The 23,175-nt window shown below is 37.6% G+C and overlaps 1 protein-coding gene across 12 annotated transcripts in view; it reads left to right on the top strand.

Annotated features, from left to right (window-relative positions):
- TUT7 (terminal uridylyl transferase 7) overlaps positions 1-23,175 on the top strand; it is a 65,521-nt gene that overhangs the window by 10,386 nt on the left and 31,960 nt on the right. For 8 of the 12 annotated variants that reach the window (XR_012424832.1, XR_012424831.1, XM_005582075.4 and 5 more), the window contains exons 6-14: positions 924-1,012; positions 3,035-3,086; positions 3,988-4,057; positions 4,865-4,991; positions 6,275-6,394; positions 15,316-15,468; positions 18,306-18,486; positions 19,869-20,941; positions 21,342-21,492. Coding sequence is in view for 10 of the 12 variants with exons in the window: in XM_005582075.4 (XP_005582132.3) it covers positions 924-1,012; positions 3,035-3,086; positions 3,988-4,057; positions 4,865-4,991; positions 6,275-6,394; positions 15,316-15,468; positions 18,306-18,486; positions 19,869-20,941; positions 21,342-21,492 (2,016 nt within the window). In the remaining 2 variants the exon portion in view is untranslated. Of the gene's footprint in view, positions 1-923; positions 1,013-3,034; positions 3,087-3,987; positions 4,058-4,864; positions 4,992-6,274; positions 6,395-8,827; positions 8,947-14,308; positions 14,524-15,315; positions 15,469-18,305; positions 18,487-19,405; positions 19,460-19,868; positions 20,942-21,341; positions 21,493-23,175 lie in introns of those variants that run through there. The other 4 variants (XM_074017758.1, XM_074017756.1, XM_074017757.1 and 1 more) reach the window with 3 other exon arrangements.

Here is a 23,175-nt window from a genome sequence, read left to right as displayed (position 1 = left end):
TAATCTACTCATCTTATTATATAGGTGTTTCCTGAAAAGTCCATTGTAATTTTGATGATTTTTACGTAAAATTTCATGTAAAAATGAATGTACTTTGTTGTGGAAAACTGCTAAAACCCAGTGAAATCACTTGAAGTTTAGCAAACCTTAAACAAACAAGAAAACCAACTCCTGATGAGAAAGGGTACTATTTTGACATCATAGTAAAACATTGAAAATAAATGCTATAGTATAGATAGTGCACATATACACACATACGTCTTCCTCTGAAGAGTGAAGTGCCTGCTGCCTAGCATTTTAAATTATATCGGTGATATTGTAATTATTTTTCAAAAGTTTATCTATAGGGATTATGTTGTAGCAAATGCTTTTTGTTCATATTGAGAAATTCATATTAAATATGTCAAAAGATTTTTTTTTATTGTTTTAGTGAAACCTCTTTATAGTAAGTTACACCTATGTGTGCATTCTAAAAGGTGAAAAGAAACGTTTGCATTAGCTCTTGAATATACTATCAGGTTTATAAATTTAAACAAAGGCATTCTTTTTCAACTGGCACATATTAAAAATTATTTTAAATAGTATTTTCTTCATAAAATGTGACATTTAGATAATAATATTTTCTTCATAAAATACATGATAATGTAGCAATTTGACATTTTACAACTGACATGAAGAGTGGCTGTTAAGCTAAATGATAGTTGATGCTGCCTTCCCTGTTAAATGAAGTGAAGAGCAAAGAGCCACCTATTTCTATCCTTTGTTTATGCTAGTCTTGAATACAAGTTTGCTTTTTTGTGTAATTTTAATTGATGCTTCTGTTTCTGAAATAGCAATGTTTTGTTACAACTTTTGAGCAGTTTTACTGTATTTATGACATTTATTTATTTATTTATTTATTCATTTATTTGTTTACTTTTTAGATTGTTCCCTAAGATTATATGGGTCATCCTGTAGCAGATTGGGTTTCAAAAATTCGGATGTAAACATTGACATCCAATTTCCAGCCATTGTAAGTACAAAATGAAATGCTGGCATTTTCAGAGTGGTATGGAAATTCTTTCTTGCAAATGTAAACTATGAATATATTTCAGATATTTGAAGATATTTTAAGTGTAATGACAGCATCTGCTTGCCTTCAGTTTCAGAGCTTTTTTTTTTTTAATACTCTGCAAATTTTCATACTTATTTTAGTCTGTGGATCTTTTATACATCCAACACTGGTTTTTCAACCACGTGCACCTGATGGGGGTGTTTAGGTTCTGTTACTTAAAAAGAGTAAATTTTCTTGATAAAATCAACTTTCCAGTGGCAGAAAGGGAATTCAGATTTTAAACAGTATAGATATTTAAACATTTATGATCTGAAAGCTTAATTGTCTCTGGAGTTTCCTCTTTTTGTATACCTATGTTATTAGAATAATTAGGCTTTTAAAGAATCACACCTAGCCTGGATTTCTGGTTTAAGCATGATTTAAAAGTATGTTGATGAGTTAGAATTTTAAAACTGGAGTGTAGCTGGGCACGGCATACTTCTGTATTCCCAGCTACTCTGGAGGTTGAGGCAGGAGGATCACGAGCCCAGGAGTTCAAAGCTGTAGTTAGCTGTGACTGCACTTGAGAATTGCATCAGCCTGGACAGCATAGTGAGACCCTCTCTCTTTAAAAGAAAAAAAAGAAGAAAAAACCAGAAGGCACTTTAGTAGATTATCTGTTTCTCTACTGGTAGTTCCCACAGGCCTGTTTATAAATGATCTGTTTGCAGTTATTTGGGTTGCTTGTTAAAAGTCCATATTCTGAGCTGGGTGCAGTGGCTTAACCCTCTAATCCCAGCTACTCGGGAGGCTGAGGTCAGAGGATTACTTGAGCCCAGGAGCTCATGAACAGCCTGGCCAGCCCCACCTCTCTCAAAAAAAAAGTCCAGATTCTGGGGCCCCAGAAGTTCTATTTTACAGCCTCTTACTTCTTGCTATACCTGACTGCTGTAGCTACCTGGTAAGCTACCCAGTAGACTGTGTTTTAGCCTTAAATTCTGATCAGTGATTTACCAGCCATAGCAGTTATTTTATTTTGATCTAGTGTCATTAATTCATTTAGCAGATATTCACTAATCCCATTTGTATGGCAGACGTACTAGGTTATAAAGGACAAAACAGAGATGGTTCCTCTTCATGGAACTCATCTAGTAAAGGAGATTAGTAATTACCTTGTAATTATAGTGAGAGCTCTGCAGGTAAAGATTCAGGGATAGAAAATGACAAGGGCTGGGCAGAGATAAAGCAGTCATGAAGGCCTCTTTGAAGAGGGAACATTTAAGCTGAGCTCTAAAAGATGAAAAAGAGCTTGCAGGATAGGGGGAAACTGGGAGGAAAAGAGTTTCGGGCAGAGGGAGCAGCATTTGCAAATACCCGAAATCAATAAAGAACTTGGCATATTCAAGGAGCTAAAAGAAAGGTTGTGTAAGTATGGTGAAGGGACCGAGAAAAAGAAGAGCAGGAGATGAGGATGGCAAGGTAGGCTGGGCTTGACTTGCAGAATCGTGTAGACCGTGGTAATTAAAGAATTTGGTTTTGACCGAAGGGCAGTAAGAAGTCATTGAGAGTTGTAAGGATACAGTTGATGATTTTAAATAGTTCTGGTTCCAATGCAAAACAAGGATTTTAAAAAGAAATGCAAGACGGACTCCAGGACCAGTAAGCTATCTGTTGCAATGGTATTAGAGAGAGAGGTAATATTGTTAGCAGTTTGACAAACTTCCAGCTACCACTTTGAGACTTGTTGAGAGGCAAATTACCTCAATAATTAGTTAATCAGGAGTTAGTTGTGTAGTAGGTCTCTTGCCCACATTCATCTTCATTTGGTGTTGATCTGTCTGTCTTTGATTGACATATGCAAACAGCATAGTGAGCAATTACTTTGGTAGCAATGTGCATTTCTCATTTAGAAAGGAATTTGGGGAACTTCGGATGAGTCTTATATCAGTGAAGCAAAATCACTTAGGAATAATTTCATGTATTCATTGATTTATTTCCTAGATGTCTCAGCCAGATGTCCTCTTACTTGTTCAAGATTGTTTAAAGAACAGTGGTAAGGCCAAATTCCACATTTTAAAATTTTTATGTTTATAATTTGGATATATCCTATCTCTCAAACTTTGAAAATAGCAAGGCATGCTTTTAAAATTATTTTTATGGGTAATATCCAAAGCAAAAAGCAAAGCAAATGCCCATGAATTATTAACTAAAGTCCTGTTCGTAGTTCTACTATGCAGAATATCCATTTCATAAGTAAAGCTTTTAGCTTGATGACATCGTCACTATTTATAAAGATTAAATGAGTCCTAGATGTGACTAAGAAATGCAAAATATGTAAAATGTACTCTTGAGGGTAAAACTAAAGGATAATCTGTTTTTATCAATGATTAAAATCAATATTTTACCAACAGTGAATAGGTGTAACCCAACCCTGATTAATGAATCCGCAGTTGTGCCCATTTAGGTTTATCAGTTGTCTAATATAATGTCCAGCTTGGGGCTTTATGGCTTTTTGTGTTTTACATAGTCCTCATGAAACTGTATCATCTTTTGAATTAGTCATCCCCATCCTCCTCGTTTTGGTTAAATTTTGTCTTCAATCAATACATATTTCGACACTGAATATTTTAGTAGCTTTTGCAGCAACTTTGTTTTTAAATGTATTACCTATATTTCTAATTGTTATCCATGTAACATTTGAATTTTCTTATCCGATGATGTAGTCACTTCTAATGAAACATTCACTTTACAAACTAAGGATTTTATATTAATGTGATAACTTGGTTTTTGAATATAATATTTTTTCCTTTTCAAGTCATTTCAGAGCATTATTTAGTAGTGGTCTTTCAAAAGACTCACAGCTAAGGGACAACTGGTACTTGTACTTTATCTGGTTCTGCTTTTAAACAAAGCTTTAATTAACCCACTTAATATTTTTTTTCTTCTTTCCTCAGACTCTTTTATTGATGTCGATGCAGACTTCCACGCTAGGGTGCCAGTGGTGGTGTGCAGAGAAAAGCAAAGGTCTCATTTCTTTAAGCTGTTTATTTTTTTAACTATCAATTCACCAAAAGCACAAGTTCTTTACTACATCCAATTTTTAAAATTATAAGCTTTTTATTTGGTTGTCACACATGGTTCCTACTAACATTATCTCTATACTTCTGGCATTTGATGTGAAAGGGGAAAATCCTATTTTAAAAATAATAAAATGACTTAAAAGAAAAAATATAGGAAGGAAGCATTTCAGTCCATTTCAACTTGATAAAAAAACAGCCTTATTAAATGGTTACTTGCTGTAATCACCTGTATTTGCCATCCTTTTTAGCAGCATTTATGGCAGTGCTGAGTAACAGTGTGACCTCTCGGGTTTATCTCTCTCCCTCCCTCTGTTTGAAAGTATTACTGTCACTACTGTAAATGGGTGGTTTATGGGCTGTAATGATTGTTCATTAGGCACATTCCTCCAGCTCTTGGGAAAACACTCTTTTATTGTTACAGAGATGAATCATGCTCCCATTTGAAACATTTTATAATATTTTCCTTATTTGCATTTCCCCCAAAAAAATAATTTTAATATTTGAAAACAGAATTATGGATCTGAAAAATAAAGGTTACTCAGAAAATAGCCACGATATCTTTTTTGTAAAGAAAATTTACTTTATTAAATGACCCATAAAGATGTAGTAAGTTTTTTTCACTTTTAAGCTTTTTCTTTTTGAAGTATTTATTATCCATGTATATTAGTTGTTGGCATAAAAGACACTTTCAGACCTGTATAACACTTTTTTCTTTTTTTCTTTCCCATCCTCATCCCCCACCTCTCACCAGTGGTCTTCTGTGTAAAGTGAGCGCAGGAAATGAAAATGCTTGTCTGACAACAAAGCATTTAACTGCCCTTGGAAAACTAGAACCAAAGCTGGTTCCTTTGGTGATTGCGTTTAGGTACTGGGCAAAGGTAGGCTTGAGTTCTTTATGCATGAATATATTCTACATATAGTATAAGCAGTATGCTTTGATTTTTACTTAATTTAATCTTCAGTGTTTAAATGCAAATTTATAGACATCAAAAGAGAAAGGCATCTGAATTTTGCAATGGAAACATGTACAGATGGAAGATTCAGTGTTTCTATTTCACTTTAACAGTATTGCTCAAAAGATCAGAATGATTTATAGGGCTTATTAAAAATCAGATTTGTGGGTCAAATCTCAGAGGATAAGGCCCAGGAACTTACATTTTAACTAGTTTACCACAGTGGTTGTTAGGCAAAGGAAAGTTGAGCTAAAGCTTCTCATATCACATCCAATAACATACAGAGAGACTGCAAAAAATAGAAGATACTCTCTGATCTTGTTTACATTTCCATAATGTTTTAAATATATTTCAATTAAAATACTCAAACAGTAGAAGATTTAACATTCCCCCAAAATGTAAGGTTGAGTCATGATTATAAAATTGAGATTCTGTCGCTTGAACCTGGGAGGTAGAGGTTGCAGTGAGCCGAGATTGCGCCACTGCACTCCACCCTGGGTGACAGAGCGAGACTCTGTCTCAAAAAAAAAAAAAAAAAAATTGAGACTCTGTGTATGTGCTTTTAGAGATAAGCAAAAGCTTTACTGATTCAGGTATATCAATACCAATAGATACTTCCTGTTTCTTGGATCCTGAACAAAGGATTTCCCACTTTTCACTGGGTAAATTATAATTATAATATGCTATCCTTTGAAAACCACCACCTGCTTCATCACTAAGTAGAATGTGCCTTTTTAGTTGTTATTTCCATTAGTGATGATGAGTTTGTCCACATTCTCTCCCCACACCAACCTTTGTGACCAAAGCATGCATATGCCAGACGCTATGGGTTAGGGTAAGAGGACCATTGAACTGGCTTACATTTGTAACTGAACAAATATTTTTAATTCATTAACATGTATTCTAACCAAATGAATGAATTGACCATGTATATCAAAAAATAAAATAGGAAATAATATTTTAGGGCCATCCACAAGTGAGTATGGTTAACAGGATTAAATATTCGAAACTGAAACTATCACTTAAAACCACAATATGTGGTTGCAAAAGTTTAAGGAAGTTGTATATTTCATAACTGCTATTTTTGTCTGAAGAATTACCGTAAATCATGTAGTAAACAAGAATGAGGTTACAGGTTTTAGGCCAAATCGTGTAAATGACAAATTCATACAAAAAGAATGCTTAACTTTCTTTTCTCTTGTTTGTAGCTTTGCAGTATAGATCGCCCTGAAGAAGGAGGTCTGCCACCTTATGTGTTTGCCCTGATGGCCATTTTCTTTCTTCAGCAGAGGAAAGAACCCCTTTTGCCTGTATATCTAGGATCATGGGTATAAAACATTTTTTTGCTTATATATCTGAACTGATTTTATTACAGGTCCACAATTAAATTTTGCATAATTTCAAAATCTAGACACCTAACCAGAACTGATAATGGATTTATTTATTCTACTAGTGTGAATACTCATACCTTTCACTGCTGAAATACTAATGTGTTTGATTTCAGTATGCTGCCCTATAACCTGCTTAGGGATATTATTACCTTTCTAGACTGCAAAATCTCTTAATTTTTGAAATATGTGTGGTCCTGAGACGAACAAGAGACTGTGACCCTGTAAATTTACCATTTGGTACATTCTTTTTTTGGGTACAGTTTTCTAAATTGATACTTGGATTTACATATCACCTCCAGACAGTCAGACTGTGGGAAGCATTTGGTACACTGTAACTTACTTTCTGTTTCTAATCTATTTCTCTCCATAACCTGTAAAAAAAAAATATATATATATATACACACACACACACACACACATATATATATAAACATTGAGATTGCTACCTGTACCACAAGTTGCAGAACCTAATAGTCATCTCTTGAATAATATTTTGACATTATTTTTAAGATGAATTAGAATTCATGTGATCACTCTTTCTTTCTGGATAAATTAATGTTGAGTCGATTTGTTCAAATAAGATTTAGGAAGAGACCATCCGAAAGAGTCAAAATGATATTAGCTCATCCTCTTAGAAACCTTATTTTTAATCCCTTGGTATTACCTTGATATACTTTTATGTGTAGAAAGACTCCCATTTTATAGAAAGACCCCTTAGTGAAAAGCTTACTTTGACACATTGGCTATTGTAACTACTTTTCTTAATGCACATAGGTTTCTCTCATCATTTAAGGAGTTCTTAACAATGGGTACACATCAAAAAATATATTTAAAGAGAATTTTTTCCTTATACTTAATAAGCTGAGATTAAGCAGGGACTTTTATCTATCAGGCCCTGGGAATAAAGACTGAAGTAGAATAACTCACTTGTAAAACTGTCCTGGCATAAGGGATTATTGCATGCTGTGTATCCTAGTAATCTAAAGGTACTTCTCTTTGTGCCTGTAGTATTGAAATGAGAGAATTCAGAGCCATGAGAGGGTATCGCTACCAGACTACTGTCCTGGTAGAAAAAAGAGCAAGAGAACAAAGTCAACCCTTAGTTGATAAAAAACTCTTTCCAGCACACCCGAGTAGGAATCTGTGAAAGTCTTTGAAGTTTTCCTTTCACCTTGATCTAGGAGAGACAGGAATTTAGGATAGAATCAAATCAGTTGGACTCCTGCACCTAAAAAAACCCTGAAACAAGTTGGATAAGTTGCCTTACTCGCTGCCATCTTACTGAGTGAGGTCTGCTTTTTCATGTGTCTTGATCTTCTCTAAGTAGTCATCTGTCATTAACATGAGAATGCAGGAAAAAGAAAAACCTCCTCTGGTGATGAGATTCTCCTAAGGATACTTCAGGGTAGTACAGATACCCTTTCCTATGGCCAGCATATTATTTCCTTGTCAGTGATACCGGAAACTCTCTAAAGTGCTCCTCAATTTGATTTTGATTGGATCATTTGTTTATTCATAATTTAATGACAAAAGCAGGTATGTGGTGATCAAACACTGGATTGAAATCGTTGAATCCGTTAAGGCACGCTACCACCTGAACCAGAATGATCCTGTGGTTTTCAACATTTTAAACTAGTTAAGAAGTGAAGAGAAAGGAACTAATATTTATTAAGTATCTTTATGCTAGATATTTTACATACATTATTACTGCAGAAAATCCAATGAGGTCCTCATAATTATGTACGCAAAAGTATCTAAATGTTAATTCCTTCCAAATATTTAAAGCACTGTGTATACTAGTCATTGTAGTAGTCCCTGAAGTACAAAGATGGACAAGACCAAATTCCCTGTCAAGAAGTTTAGTGTATTGTGCACGTGTTTTCTGATCTGTCTTTTCACAAATCTTTTAGTCATTCTGTCCCAGCCTACCCAGATCTCTTCCATGTTGGAGACTCCAACCCTCTCCGACCTTTATTCCCAATCAAAAATCCCATTTTATTGTCCTTAAATCTTGATATGATTGAGGTTAATCATAGTGAGTTGTGAATGAAGAATAATTTTCTATTATACAAACCTAGTCCTTAGCAGATATTCATACTTTAGAGATGCTAGATAATATAGTAGAAAAAAGGGTAATTTTCAGGTTTAACAGCACTGGGACTCATCTCGGTTTTGCCACTCACATCCTTGAGCAAGTTATTTAATCTCTGAGCCTCAGTGTCATTCTGAACCGTAAATGAAATAATGAATGTAAAACTCCTGAAACAAGGAAGGAGAACAAATGTTATAGTCCTTTCTTTCTTCAGTAGAAAGTCAAGTTCCACTTATGGTGTGGAAGTGTGAACTCCTAATCAAGTGATCCTTCTGCAGATAACAACTATAAACTCTGGGCAAAATACAGAAACAACAGCATGAATATCCTGCAGACTGAACAAATGCTAACAGGCTTTAGAGGGGAGTCAAAACTTGGAGCAAATGACCAACACAGAGTGAGTCTCCTGTTTTTCTGTAGCTCTACCCCTAAGGGCAGCTCTGATTTAAAACAAAAATCAGTCCTCTTCCTGGCCAGAGGAACCAGGGCCACCAGCAGATAAGGGGTACAGGAGGAGGAACTGAAACGAAAGATAACAGATTGGAACCCTTAAAACCCTTAAAAAGAACCCTGAGTGTAAAAACTCAGGATGTCTCTGGCCAACTCCTGAACCAGTTTAGTTTGGCGTGAAAGGAGCCCAGAAGTCGTCACTCTCACCCTCACAAGAAAAAAAAGACCGAACAAACGGAAAATCAACAATCCTTTTTGGATCCATCAGACAGTTGATGTCATGGGCAAACCACTGCCCCCAAAATTAGAGAGCAGGGTAATACGGTGAAGCACAGCTTACCAGAGCAGAAGGCCAGGAGCGGAATCCTGCCACTGAAGCCAATACTAGGGTAGAAAAATTTAAAGTGTAATTGACAAATTTCCCAAGGCTCAGTTTGGACAAGCTTGAGGGTTAAAAATTTGTCCCATGCTTAGGAGGGCTTCCTCAGACTTTTGTGTGAGTTATACCTCCAGGAATCCCACTAAGTTCTGAGGGTAAAGACCTGAGAAAAATCTCCCAGTGCTTCTGGCAGGATGAGAGGAAAGGTAGCCATTTAGAAATAATGTCCAGAGTGTTCTTTTATTAGTGAAAGCCTGCGCTCCAGAGGTACTATTTCAGTGAAGCCTAACCACCTTGGGTTTTACTAGGGAGGAGAAGGGAGGTACCTAACTCCACCCCTCTAGCCTTCCTTTCTCATCTAAGTAGGGGTGGTAGTAGGAGGACTGGGAAATACTTAAGAAGGTCACAGTCTAGGGGCACAGGCGCACTAAAAGACTGAGACCTAATCTTAGGACTATACAGTGTTTCCCCTCTCCAGGAATCACAAGGTCTGAACTACAAGTCTCAGACCTTTTGTAAGAAGTCTTTAGGGAAACACAAAGGCAACAAGGGAGACAAAAACAAGGACACCAGAGGAAGTTTCAGCCACGACAACTGCAGAAAACAGTAAACATCCTAATTCCCAGCCAGATAAACAAAACCTCATCCTAAAAGCCTCTTTACCCAGTATATCATGTCCAGCTTTCAACAAAAAATTACAAAGCATGCTAAAAGGCAAAAAGCACAGTTTGAAGAGACAGCATGTATCAGAACTTAGCTTGGATATGACAGAAATGTTGAAATTGTCAGACCGGTAATTTAAAATAATAATATGCTAAAAGCTGTACTGGAAAAAATGGACAACATGCAAGAATAAATGGGTAATATAAGCTGAGAAGTGAAAACTCTAAGAAGATTTAAAAGGAAATGCTAGAAATCCAAAAAATTGTAACAGAAATGAATAATGCCTTTGGGCTCATTAGTCGACTAGACATAGCCAGGAAAAATCAGTGAATTTGAAGTGATAGCAACAGAAAATTCTCAAACTGAAAAGTAGAGAGGAAAAAGGAAGAGAATACCTAAGAACTGGGTCAATTAGTCCAGATTGAAACGTATGTATAATGGGAAGACCAACAGGAGAAGAAAGAGAAAAAAGAACAGAAGAAATAGTTGAAGGACTAATGACTGAGAATTTTTCAAAATTTTAATGCCAGACTCCTAAACCAGGCCTGTGTGGGGCAGACTGAATATAGTTAGGAGCCAAGGTTTAAAGAACTGATCCAAGATCTGAGCCACAATGTACTGGAGGTGTGATAATTTCCAGTTTGCCTAAACAAGTTAATTACCTGCTGCTAAAACAAAAACACTTTTTGGAGTAAAATAAATGATTCAAAATTTTAATAATGTAATATTTACAATATCTAAAATATAATCCAAAATTACTCCAAAAGAGTCAAGAAAGTGAGACCTCCTCTCAAAGGAGAAGAAAATGAACAAAGGCAAACTCCAAGATGACCCAGATGCAACCGTCAAAGACATTAAAGCAGTTATTATAGCTATGCTTCATGACAGAGGAAATAATACACTTGGAATAAATGAGGAGATAGGAAATGTCAGCTAGAGAAGTAGGAAATATTCAAAGAACCAACTGGAAATTTTGTCTGAGTGGACAAACAGAAAACACTCAAATGTTAGACCTAAAACCAGTGATATCAGTAATCACCTTAAATATTGATAGACTAAATATCCCCACTAAAAAGCATAGATTACCAGAATTTATTTATTTATTTATAACTTTCAGGTTCAAGGTACATGTGCAGGCTTGTTATACAGGTAAACTCGTGCCACGGGTTTGTTGGACAGATTATTTTATCACTCAGGTACTAAGCCTAGTTCCCAATAGTTTTTTTTTTTTGCTCCTCTCCCTCCTTCTACCCTTAACCCTCAAGTAGGCCCTGGTGTCCATTGTTCCCCTTCTTTGTGTCCATGAATTCTTATTATTTAGCTCCCACGTATAAGTGAGAACTTGTGATATTTAGTATTTGGTTTTCTGTTCCTATGTTAGCTTACTAAGGGTAATGGCCTCCAGCTCCATCCATGTTCCTGCAAAAGACATGATCTTGGGTTTTTTATGGCTGCATAGTATTCCACGGTATATTATGTACCATAGTTTCTTTATCCAGTATATCACTGATAGACATTTAGGTTGATTCCACATCTTTGCTGTTGTGAATAGTGCTGCAGTCAACATTCGCATGCATGTGTCTTTATGGTAGAATGATTTCTATTTCTCTGGGTATGTACTCAGAAATGGGATTCCTGGGTTGAATGGTAGTTCTGCTTTTAGCTCTTTGAGGAAAGTGTTCCCTTTTTGCCGCAACCTTGCCAGCATCTGTTTTTTGTTTTACTTTTTAATAGTAGCCATTCTGACTGGTGTGAGATGGTATCTCATTGTGGTTTTGATTTGTGTTTCTCTAATGATTGGTGATGTTGAGCTTTTTGCATATGCTTGTTGGCCGCATGTATGTCTTCTTCAGAAAAGCATCTGCTCATGCCCTTTGCACAAACTTTTTAAGGGAGTTGTTTCTTTTTTTCTTGTAAATTTGTTAAGTTCTTTATAGATGCTGGATATTAGACCTTTGGTGTATGGTTTGCAAAAATTGTCTCCCATTCTGTAGGTTGTCTGTTTGCTCTGTTGATAGGGCTGTACAAAAGTTCTTCATTTTAACTAGATCCCATTCAGAATGAATTTTAAAAGTAAAACTATATTCTGTCTGGAAGAAATAAATTAAAATGTAAAGACTTATAGGTTAAAAGTAAATGCATGGCAAAAGATATAAGTTGTAACCAAACGAGAGAGGCTATGTTAATATCAGGTGAGATGGATTTCAAGCGAAAAAACATGCCAAAGACAAAAGGGACATTTTATTAGGGTAGGGTCAATTCATTGGGAAGACCAAACAATCGTAAATGTTTGCACATATTAAGAGAGCACCAAAATACATGAAGTAAAAATTGATGGAATCTATTCTACCATCAGACAAGGAGACTTTAACAGCCTTCATCAATTGACTGTGTTAGCTAAACAAAAAATCAGTATAGGCAGTATAAACTGATAGACAATACCAACCGCCTTGACCTAATTGATATTGGTAAAACACTACACCCCAAAACTGGATAATACATATTTTTTCCAAGTCCATATGGTACATTCATCAAGGTAGACTACGTGCTGGTTCTTTTTGTTTTTTTGATTTAAGAGACAAGGTTCCACTATGTTGCCAAGGCTGGTCTCAAACTCCTGGGCTCAAGTGATCCTTCTGTCTTGGCCTCCCAGAGGAGGGCCTATGCTGGTTATTAAAATAAGTCATAGTACATTTGAAAGGATTCCATAGATTGAAGAGGAATTCAAGTGGGAAATTATAACATATTTTGAACTAAATAATAATAAAAATATAAGCTATCTTAGCTTGGCATAGTGGCACACACCCTAGTCCCAGCTACTCAGGAGGCTGAGATGAGAGGATTGCTTGAGCCTAGGAGGTCGAGGCTGCAGTGAGCTATGATCACACCACTGCAGTCCAGTCTAGACAACAGAGCAAGACCCCATCTCAAAAAAAAAAGAAAACAAGATATATAAAATTTGTCAGATGCAGCTAAAATAGTGTGCATAGGGCACGTTTTAGATTTAAATGCTTAAATTCAAAAAGAAAGGTCTTCAGTGACCTAAAGGTCCACCTCAAAAAGCTGGAAACCAAACTGGGTCAAAGACCTAAATGTAAAAGTTAAAAACTCTGAAACTCCCAGAAGAAAACCTGGGGAAAAACCTTTGCAGAAAGGATTTCTTAAAAGACTACAAGCATAAACTATATCAATAAAGAAGAACATTAAGAAATTAAACTTTATCGAATTCTAAAACTGCAGCTCTTCAGAAAACATCACTAAATAAATAAAAAGGCAAGCTACCCAGTTGAGAAAAATCTTGAATACATACATTCAACCAAGAAACAATCACTACGCCTAATATTTTCAAAGTGTTTTCTGTAGAAGACTAGTTCAGTCTGTCAACAAATCTTTACTAAGCAGTTACCATGGCCAGGCACTAACAATTCTGGGGGTTACTGTTAAAAGTGGTGAATGGGGCCAGGCATGATGGCTCATGCCTGTAATCCCAGCACTTTGGGAGGCCAAGGCGGGTGGATCACCTGAGGTCAGGAGTTCGAGACCAGCCTGGCCAACATGGTGAAACCCCATCTCTACTAAAAAAAATATATAAGAATTAGCCGGGCATGGTAGCAGGCACCTGTAATACCAGCTACTTGGGAGGCTGAGGCAGGAGAATTGCTTCAACCCAGGAGGTAGAGGTTGCAGTGAGCCGAGATCGTGCCACTGCACTCCAGCCTAGGCGACAGAGTGAGACTCTGCCTCAGAAAACAAAAAAAAAAAGGAAGTGGTGAACAAAACACAATCCTTGCCCTCGAATTTATACATCCACTGGGGCAAGAGACTTATATATATATATATATGCAGTGGTGGTACTTTCTCTGAGGAAAAATAAACCAGGGTAAGGAGGACAGAGAATGATCAATGTGGAGCTCTTTAGAGAAAACGTTTGAACAGAGCTGAATAAAGTGAGAGAGAATGAGTCATACTCTCTGTCACTTTGTTAGGGGGAAGAGCATTTTAAGCAGAGGGAATACCAGGTGTCATCTCTGAGTCAAGAAGATAGAAGAATCAGAGAAGTAGAAAAGGGCCAGGTTACTCAGGCCCTGGAAAGGAATGCATGAGTGATTAGAAGGATCACTCTCTTCTAAACCAATGAAGTAGCCCATTTGGTATAAAAATACATTTGGGAAATGTGATATCACATCCATACTCCATCCCGTATTATTTTGTTCATTAACCTGTTTTTTTGTTTGTTTGTTTGTTTGTTTTTTGTTTTTGTTTTGAGATGGAGTTTCGCTCTTATTGCCCAGGCTGGAGTGCAATGGCACCATTTCAGCTCACCACAACCTCTGCCTCCCAGGTTCAAGCGATTCTCCTGCCTCAGCCTCCCGAGTAGCTGGGACTACAGGCATGCGCCACCACCCCCAGCTAATCTTGTATATTTAGTAGAGACGGGATTTCTCCATGTTGGTCAGGCTGATCTCGAACTCCCAACCTCAGGTGATCCGCCCACTTCGGCCTCCCAAAGTGCTGGGATTACAGGCGTGAGCCACCATGCCTGGCCTGTTCATTAACCTGTTTTAAAGGCTGTGATGAATCCCATCATACAATGAAGAAACCTGTTCAGCTCTGTTTGACATTTCACGAGCCTTTTCAGCCGGACCATTTTCTTTTGCATTAACATTCATTAATAGCACATAAAATTTACTTTGAAAATGTCCAGCATAACCAGAATTAATAGTATTTAAAATTATTTTCTAATTAACTGGATCTAGTTCTTGTAATTTTCATTTTCTAGCAATATAGTTGTATTTATTAAGCAGTTACTATGTGCTATATGCTACAAGCAGATACTACCTCTATCTGAGTGCCTTATGGTCATTTTTTTAATATCATAACCATCCCATGAAGGAAGTCCTAGTGTTACCCTTTTTAAAGGAACCTGAGGCCTACAGAGAGTAAGTACCTTACCCAAGATTGTACAGCTAGTATATGAAGGAGCTGAGATTTGGGACCAGGCAGTTTTACTTCAGAACCCATGACGTCAGCCACTAGGCCATTTTGCCTACTCTTAGAATATTTACTGAGGAATTATTTCACAAAGTCACCATTCCTTTAGCAAATCAAAGCCTTGTTTTTTACTTTTAAAAATATTTTTAAATGTATAGATGCTAATTATATCTTTTGTATTTTCGATGAACTCTGAATATTTTTTTTATTCCAAGATTAGTAGGCTGTGTTTGATATAAAATTATTTCTATCTTATTTTAACATGTGTCTGATTTTTCCTAGATTGAAGGATTCTCATTAAGCAAACTGGGGAATTTCAACCTTAAAGACATTGAAACAGATGTTGTGATCTGGGAATATACGGACAGTGCTGCGGGGGATACAGACACAGCGAAAGAAGAGGCACCAAGAGAAAAGCCCATTAAAAGGGGACAGGTCTGTTCTCGTTTGTTTCTAGTTGTCAATTTCAACTGCCAATTGTGAAGTTTGTGGATTAGTCAGTCTCCTCTTCTTTCCTTAACTATCTTAACTATTTCATGGTTCTTTCATTTGCCAGTCTATTTAGTACCTTGAATCGACAAGTAATGAGAAAAGGTTTAAAAAAAAGTTAGATCACTAAATCCACAGTTATTTATGTAGTTTCTTTGTGCTGAGTCCTTTGAAAGAGATTCAAAATTCAAAGGTAAATCCGTATCTATCCACAAAGAGCTTAGTCTTAGGTGGTATTATGAGGTTTAAATGTATGAAAGGTTAACTAGCTTTCAGTTACTAAAATTACAGCGAATGCATATATGATTTAATGTACTGGTCCCATACTGTTGGGGGTGGGCAGGGGAATTTATGCACAAGGAAAGAATAGCCATTAGAATTTCAAACAAAAATCTCTGCAATGTCATGATCCTAGTAATAAAATAAGATTCTCTCCCAAATAGATGAAAGACCCCTGATCTTCCCATTACCTTTTGGGGTAAATTGACAGTAATATCCACAAAATTCTTGGATTCGAATCCCAGCTCTATACAAACAAGTCATGTCACTCCTCCAGTTCATGTTTTACTCGTGCCTAAAATGAGGAGTTAGTGGTGAATCAGATTTTCCAGTTGTGTTTTCTAGAATCCTTGAATACTGGGAGGAGGAGGAGGAGGAGGAGAGTGGTGGTATCACCCTACCGCTGCTGCCACCAGAACCACTTTTATCTGTTTCTTATTTGGAGTCTCTGTAGTGGAGAAGAGTATAGGCTGTGGAGCCAGAATATGTGAATTTGTATCCCAGCTCTCCCACTTCCCAGCTGTGTGTCCTTGGGCAAGTGACTTAGCCTTTCTGTGCACCAGTTTCCTCCCTACTCATGGGGATAATATTGGTACCCTCTCATAGGGTTACTTACAGAATGCTTAACTCAGTGCCAAGCATGTGGTGAGCGCTCAGTAAATGTTAGCTGCTATTCTTATTTTATTTGAAAAAGAAAATGTTCTCTGTTTTAAAGAAAACCGGTTTAAGTTCCTGTAGTCTAGATATTTCAAAGGTCTCTCCAGTTTCATGTTACGGTATTATCAAGTCATTTCAGTGAGATGCTTAAAAATCCTTTGTAATGCTGCTATGGATAAAGAGGTAAAATGTAATAATGCTTAAAATTTCTGGGGGATTTATTTGTGTCCTCAAACTGTAGTGTTTGGGACCTAAACAACTTCCATTTTTAATCAGTTCTGCCTTGTAAAACCACCAGATGACTTTATATTACTTGACACAACCTTTGTGGTTGAGAAAAATATACCATTGGTTTTGAAGTTTAATATAATAAAGTATGATTGGAGACAAATTTGTGCACCTTAGAGGAAATTACTTTTTTCCAGTGTGAATTATAGGAAAAGCTATTGCTGTAAATCCATTTAATGCTTTATTTTTACATTTTTATGTTATTTGGAAAGATTAATCATGCTGCCACTTCTGAAATAAAGTGAGCCTCAGGCACTATGGGGTTGCATATGGTGTGCACTGTACTGAGATCAGGAGACATTGAGACATTGTTCTCATTCGGCCACTACCGGGCAGTGCAACCTTCTGACAAGCCATGGGCACTCGTGGGGCTTCAGTTCCTTCTCTTGTAATATACAGGAGTTGAACTAGATTACCTCTTAAGAGCATCTTACAGTTGTGACATTGTGTTTCAGTGATATATGGATTTCTTGTACTTAAAAGGCTATACCTACGTGAAAAAATACAGAGAGCAACCAAGTCTGCCAGATGCTTTCCCTTGTTTCTGATTTAATCCTCATAACTATCCTGTGTTATAGGTGGTATCATCCCTACTCTGCAGATAATGATAGCGACCATTTTTTGAACACTGTGTGCCAGGCACTGTGCTAAGCACTTTACAGACACTATCTCACTCAGTCCTCCCAACAACCCTATGAGGTGGGTACTGTTATCCCCATTTTTCAGATGAGGAAACCCAGGCTTAGACAGATTATAGACCTTGACCCGGATCATACACGGCTAGTACATGGCAGAGTTTGGATTTCAAATCTCAGCTTGTCCCAATCCAAAGCCAGTTCTCTTAGCCACTGTGTTGTGCTACCAGTCTGAGAATGAGGAAGCTAAGTCACAGAGCAATTAAGAGCTATGACGTGGCAGAATCTCTATTTGGGCCCATATTTTCCCCTATCCTAAGTAATATGTGCTTTCTATTTTATTACATCACAGTTATGGTCCAACTTGTCTGAAGTCTGTAACTGTAAAACCAGTGTCAGTTTCTGATGGCAAGAGTTACTTGACTTTAAAAACCAGTTGCCACTGGCAGAGTCAGTGTGCTTATGTAGCTTCTCAGGGCAGCGAGGGGAGTGTTTTTCCTTTTTCTCTATGCCTTTAGCTACTGTCCATTTTTGTGTGTCTGTGACTATAAAGGTGCCTCCAGCAGCAGTAACAGGAAGAGTTCAGTGCTGAGAATATTAGCAACCTATGCACAGTCCTCTCCACCTGTTATTAACAGTTCAAAATTAGGAGCGCTGTCTGGTTAAATAAATAAAACCCATCTTGTCTGTTCCTGTGATAATGACTGGATTATAGCATACTCTAATCCTAATAATGCAGTGAAGTAATGCTGTTTTACCACAAACAAAATAGAAGTTAGAATTGATTTATCTAGATGAATTGTCAGGCTTATATCTTTGTTAAGGTTTTCCAGATTTTTTAAATTTGATACTTGAATGATCTTTAATTTTCCAGATTGTACTTGCATCTGAAATAACCTGTATGTTTCTCTTTGCTATTAATAGGTGTCATTAATATTGGATATGAAACACCAGCCTTCAGTACCAGTTGGGCAGCTCTGGGTGGAATTGCTGCGATTCTATGCTTTAGAATTTAATGTGGCTGATTTAGTGATAAGTATTCGTGTCAAAGAATTGGTATCTCGGGAATTGAAGGATTGGCCCAAAAAGCGCATTGCCATTGAAGGTATCTCAAAATGTTTATCTTATTCCCCCCGACTCTTTTTTTTTAAAGGTACCAGTCTAACAGCATGCTTTTTATTTCAGTCTCTTTTCAGCTCCCACAAGTAAGGTAGGCCTGCCCTCAAAGGGAAATAAATAGTTAGAATCTTGCATGTGTTACTGTGGGTCATTTCAAGGAATCAAACTGTTTTCACCCTGGGTTTTTAAAGTATAAACAACTTGAGTAATGGCTGGCTGAGTCCTTGCTTTCTTTGTAGATTGCTTAACTACTTAAATGCCTAAAGTATGTTTTTCACAGTGATGTGTAAATCCCCCTTTCCTCTTTACCATTCTCACCTCTGGATTTTTTCATTCAGTCCATTTATGGATTGTTGAAGTTGTTTAGTTTGCAAAGGTGAGGACAATACTTCTTCTCGTCAAAAATGTCATTCTCCATTGGACTCCTCTCCAGTAGAGAGAATGAGTAGTTATTTTTGACATATCTACAGTAACATTTAGAACTTATTCATAAAAACACATTTTTAGTGAAGGCTCATTTAACTGAAATCACTTTATCAAAGACACACTGATGTGCCCTATAGATATCATTAAATGAACTAGCTCTTCTCAGCTTTGCAAAGTCAGGAGGTTGAAACCCCTCTAGAAATCTTAATTCTCCTCCTTTAAATAATTTAAAGAACCTCCTAAATGGAATTCTCTTATTTTTGCTTGATTTTTTTTCAAGCTTTATGTTGCATAAGAGGGTTTTTTTGCATTTTGCATAAATTCTGTGTGCAATCATGGGGATCTCACATTTTTAAACCCTCCCCTGCAGTTTCTGTGGCTCAGCTCTTCTGGCCAATTGCCTAACCTGCTGGAGTTCTAGGGGAGGAGAAAAGATTGAGAGAAGTGGTGTCTCCTCCTGGTGCCTCCCTCTCGCCCCTGAAATTCAGTCCAGCCAATTCAGTGATGGGGCTTCCCAGGGCAGAAGAGTGGAGGTAAGCTCGATAAACCGCAGGGCCTGACTGAGTGGGGAGGCAGAGCACTCAGCAGCAGAGCCTTGTGGGAAGATCTTCCTTCCCAAGGGCCTGAGAGCCACGCTGATAACATCTTTTCTACCTCCACAGTCAGAGAGCACAGTAGGGAGAAGGGGTACTAGTTCTGAACGGAGAATGGCTTCCCTTCATAGAGCAGATGTTTCAGAAAATACTGCTTTTTGTTCTTAAACTCTATTTTCTTACTCCCCACCCCCAGTTTATTTTTTTTTTAAAGCCTGTAAAATACAAGATAAATTTTACTGTTGTTTGTTGTCTGTTTTTATCTGCAGCAGGCTAAGTTTTAAAACATGAAATACAGTAGTATATGAAGAGATGGATTTTTTCTTTCTTTTTTTTTTTTTTATTACAGATCCCTACTCTGTTAAAAGAAATGTGGCAAGAACCCTAAATAGTCAACCTGTGTTTGAATATATACTTCACTGTTTAAGGACAACATACAAGTATTTTGCTCTTCCACACAAAATTACAAAATCCAGCCTTCCAAAGCCTCTGAATGCAGTTACATGTGTTTCAGAAGTAATAAATCATGATCCAGATGTGCAAACAAAAGATGATAAGCTCAAAAACTCAGTTTTGGCTCAAGGTCCCGGTGCTACCGGTTCAGCTGCAAATACCTGTAAGGTACAGCCACTTACTCTTAAAGAGACTGCTGGAAGCTTTGGAAGTCCACCAACAGAAGAAATGGGAAATGAACACATCAGGGTCCCCCCTGAAAACTCAGACTGTATCCGAGCAGATGTTAACGATGATGATTACAAGGATGATAAAGTACACCATCAAGAAACAGGAAGGAAAAACGAGAAAGAGAAAGTTGGTAGGAAGGGCAAGCATCTGTTGGCTATTGATTGGAAACGTGGAGAGCATGTTGTCTGTGGCAGCACACGTAATAATGAGTCAGAGATCTCTTTGGATTTAGAAGGCTTCCAAAATCCTACAGCCAAAGAGTGTGAGGGGCTTGCTACTTTAGATAACAAGGCTGATCTTGATGGAGAAATTATAGAAGGCACTGAGGAACTAGAAGGCTCTCTAAACCACTATACCCACTCAGTACAGGACCAGATTTCAGAAATGATTCCCTCTGATGAAGAGGAGGAGGAAGACGAAGAAGAAGAGGAGGAAGAAGAACCTAGACTCACCGTTAACCAAAGGGAAGATGAAGATGGCATGGCTAATGAAGATGAATTAGACAACACCTACACGGGATCAGGGGATGAGGATGCCCTATCTGAAGAGGATGATGAGTTAGGCGACCCTGCTAAGTATGAAGACGTGAAAGAATGTGGAAAACATGTAGAAGGAGCTCTCCTAGTGGAACTTAATAAAATAAGTCTTAAGGAAGAAAATGTATGTGAAGAAAATTCACCTGTGGATCAGTCTGATTTTTTTTATGAATTCAGTAAACTTATCTTCACCAAAGGAAAGGTAATCAGTACCACCACTAGTCATATATGGAACTAGGAGACTTTAAGGAATTTGAATGCATTTAATTTCAATTTTTATATACTAGGAGTTTTCCTATTTGGTAGTGTTTAACAAGTTGGCCTTTCATTCTGATATGACTGCTCGCTCTCCTTTCCTCCTTAAGACTCATGGGAATTAGCAGAGGAAGGGAATGCTATTAGTAGTGAAAATAACTACCTCGTTCTCCTAATGATACCATAGGATGTCCCCAACTCTCAGATCATTTGAGTGGACGCATGTTACATTTTCATTTCCTTTGGAAAGTGAATAGGAGACTATGTACTTTTAAAACATGATTCCAGACTCCTTTATTTGGCAAATAAAGTGTTAAGTCTTGTTTTGCTTTGCCATATTCCTGCAGTCTCCTACGGTAGTGTGCAGTTTATGCAAACGAGAGGGTCATCTAAAGAAGGACTGTCCTGAAGACTTCAAAAGAATCCAGCTAGAACCTCTGCCACCGTTAACACCCAAGTTTTTAAATATCTTAGATCAAGTCTGTATCCAGTGTTATAGTAAGTTATTCACATTTCTTTTGATTTGTCAAAATATTAAATTGACATTTACTCGAGTCTTTAGAATCATTATCCTATTTAGGTCTCTAAACATTAATAGGGAACAAGTCTATTCCATTCTCCATTGTATCCACAAGTGTTCCATGTCATGTCTGTTCTGTTTGGGACATGCAATAATTGTCAAAGAAAGATGAGGAAAGATGCAGGGAGGATCTTTTTTATTTTTTATTTTTTTAATTTTTTGAGACAGGATCTCACTCTGTCACCCAGGCTGGAGTGTAGCAGAGCAGTCATGAGTCACTGTAGCCTCGCCCTCCCAGACTAAAGTGATCCTCTCACCTCAGCCTCCCAAGTAGCTGGGAGCACAGATGCATGCTACTATGCCTGACTGATGTTTTCATTATTTGTAGAGACACAGTTTCCCTGTGTTACCCAGGCTAGTCTTGAACTCCTGGGCTCAAGCAAATGGAGGATTTTATTTTTCAAGTGTCTTCTGTATTTTCTTTTATTAACAGCATAGTTGTTGCATCAAGATACATAGCAATCATAGCAGGTTTCTTTTTTTGGAGGGTGATAGGGAGACAGGGTCTTGCTCTGTCCCCCAGACTGGAATGCAGTGGTGTGATATCAGCTCTCCACAGCCTCTAACTCCTGGGTTCAAGCAATTCTTCTGCCTCAGCCACCCAAGTAGCTGGTATTACAGGTGTGCATCACCACACCCAGCTCATTCTTATACTTTTTGTAGATACAGGGTTTCGCCATGTTGGTCAGACTGGTCTCAAACTCCTGACCTCAAGTGATTCACACAGCTCCGTCTCCCAAACAGCTGGGATTGCAGACTTGAGCCATGGCACCCGGCCAGCAGGTTTCTTTTTAAAGCTTAGTATTAAATATTAAATATCTTACCCCATTTAAATTTTCCATTACTCTGCCAAGAAAAAAAAATTTTTTTTTTTTTTTTGTTTTGAGATGAAGTCTAGCCCTGTCACCCAGGCTGGAGTGCAGTGGTGTGATCTCAGCTCACTGCAGCCTCCGCCTCCTGGGTTCAAGCAGTTCTCCTGCCTCAGCCTCTTGAGTAGCTGGGATTACAGTCATGCACCACCATGCCCAGCTAATTTTTTTTTTTTTTTTTTTTTTTAAGTAGAGATGGTGTTTCACCATATTGGCTAGGCAGGTCTCAAACTCCTGACCTCCAGTAATCCGCTCGCCTCGACCTCCCAAAGTGTTGGGATTACAGGCGTGAGCCACTGCGCCCGGCCAAAATTTAAAATTCAAGTTACTTGAAGCCTGGACACACTTTCCTGGCTAGTTGGGCTATGTAAAGGTTGGTGGCATTATTCCTCCTGCTGTGTAAGCAGATCCAGGCCCCAGAAAGAAGGGACCAGGTTATATAATCGTTTTTGAAAAGTTTGCTACAAAAATGGATGGCCTGTTATAAGCCAGGATACAAAGTAAGGATGAGGATAAGGGAGGGACATTTTCTTCCAGAAAAAAAGATATTTTCTGAAGAGTCTCAGTTCATAATTTTCCCAAAATGGTTGGAAGAGAGGATAAAATCTCAATACGAATTTCAAAATACTGTCTCTGTGAGGGGCCAAAAGTTGCCTTGCTGAGGATCTTTGTAGGTCTTAAAATCAGAGTACTAGCATTTCCCAACCGGCATCCTTTGAAATGATTTTCTAG

This window comes from Macaca fascicularis, chromosome 15, assembly GCF_037993035.2.
Source record: "Macaca fascicularis isolate 582-1 chromosome 15, T2T-MFA8v1.1".
NCBI classification, from domain to species: Eukaryota; Metazoa; Chordata; class Mammalia; order Primates; family Cercopithecidae; genus Macaca; species Macaca fascicularis.
Note: the sequence above shows the minus strand (reverse complement) of the source record. Positions and strands in the feature narration are given on the sequence as shown.